At 50.9% G+C, this 1,197-nt stretch overlaps 1 protein-coding gene across 1 annotated transcript in view; it reads right to left on the bottom strand.

Moving 5' to 3' along the window:
• Window positions 1-1,197, bottom strand: part of LACBIDRAFT_144193 (uncharacterized protein) — a gene marked incomplete at both ends in the record, with an annotated part of 3,305 nt that overhangs the window by 1,457 nt on the left and 651 nt on the right. Inside the window, one exon of the mRNA XM_001889226.1 lies at window positions 938-1,046. Coding sequence (XP_001889261.1) covers window positions 938-1,046 — 109 coding nt within the window. The remainder of the gene's footprint in view (window positions 1-937; window positions 1,047-1,197) is intronic.

Raw genomic sequence — 1,197 nt, 5'->3', positions numbered from 1 at the left:
TAAGCCAGCATGCACGAAATTTTACTTGGCACTACCTGCCATGTTAACTTGACGGAAACTCGCCAATCTCACATCTTCTTACGTGCAAAACCGCAAGCGCATCTCCTGCGTGCTCTTCGGCACTTGGGGCCAGTCCAGAGGCTGATCTCCCATCCATAACGCTCCGATAGCTCGACAGCCTGATCGTTTCCGCCAGCAGCTCTACCAATAACAATCGAACTTCTGTGGAATCGTCTGCCAAAGTGGCCCGGCGAGGCCACACTGGATCGACGATGACCGCAGCCTCTTTCTTGAGGTCGTTGCCTGCCACCACTCTTTAAAGAGCGTCGTCGGCTAAGCTGGGGCATCTGTGGAGTGAGATGAAGAGGGCCTCGGGATCGTGAGGGGAAACGTGAGTGGGCGAGAAAGGAAGCTACGATCTTCGATATCAAGAATATAGAAATGACCGTGAGCCAACACTCGAGGAGGCCTACAAGATGATACAAGCTCGGTTCGTGAACATGTATGGTAGTGCACAACTGGGACAGTGCTTCGGTCGAGATTCCGGTATGATGTTCAATGTCGAAGCTTTAGAAACGTTGGATCTATGTCGCACCACCCCCGTCAGACGAGAAAAGCCGCAGGACGGAGATGGGGTTGCAAGTGAACCAGCGCTAACGCCACTTGGAAGATCAGTGCTTGAGATGGCGTGGTTTGGGGGTATAGCCTTGACAAGCTTTGCATCGCCCTAGGGACGAAAATGAAAGCTGATGGGGCCATGTATAGTCGCCGCTGCAGGTTGCAGCTACGCCCTATGGTAAACTGCTGCAAGATAGTGGGTGTAGCTGGAAGGGGTCCGTTCCGTATCCACAGGCTCTAGTGGGTGTGTATATAGTACGATTTTGAATGCACAACAACATTCAATCCTGACTGCCCTGGACGAAGTCAATCAAAGCACTGTGCTGAGTGATCCCGTTCTGCACGCAAAGATGTTTGAAGCTCGAACGCGCGCGTTCATGAGAGTATGTATGTAATACAATTTGGATGCACAGCAAAGACAATCCGCTCTGCAAGAAATCAGTCAAAGCACTGTGATGAGCGTTTCCTTTGGGAGGCTTAATCATCAACTCCGCCTGTTGCCTACGGACAAAACATCAGAGCTCAGCAGAACAAGAACAAAACAATCAATCAACGTACAACCGCATACGCAAAAAGCAG

Source organism: Laccaria bicolor, genomic scaffold (genome assembly GCF_000143565.1).
Source record: "Laccaria bicolor S238N-H82 LACBIscaffold_64 genomic scaffold, whole genome shotgun sequence".
NCBI lineage: Eukaryota > Fungi > Basidiomycota > Agaricomycetes > Agaricales > Hydnangiaceae > Laccaria > Laccaria bicolor.
This window is presented reverse-complemented; position numbering and strand designations above follow the sequence as displayed.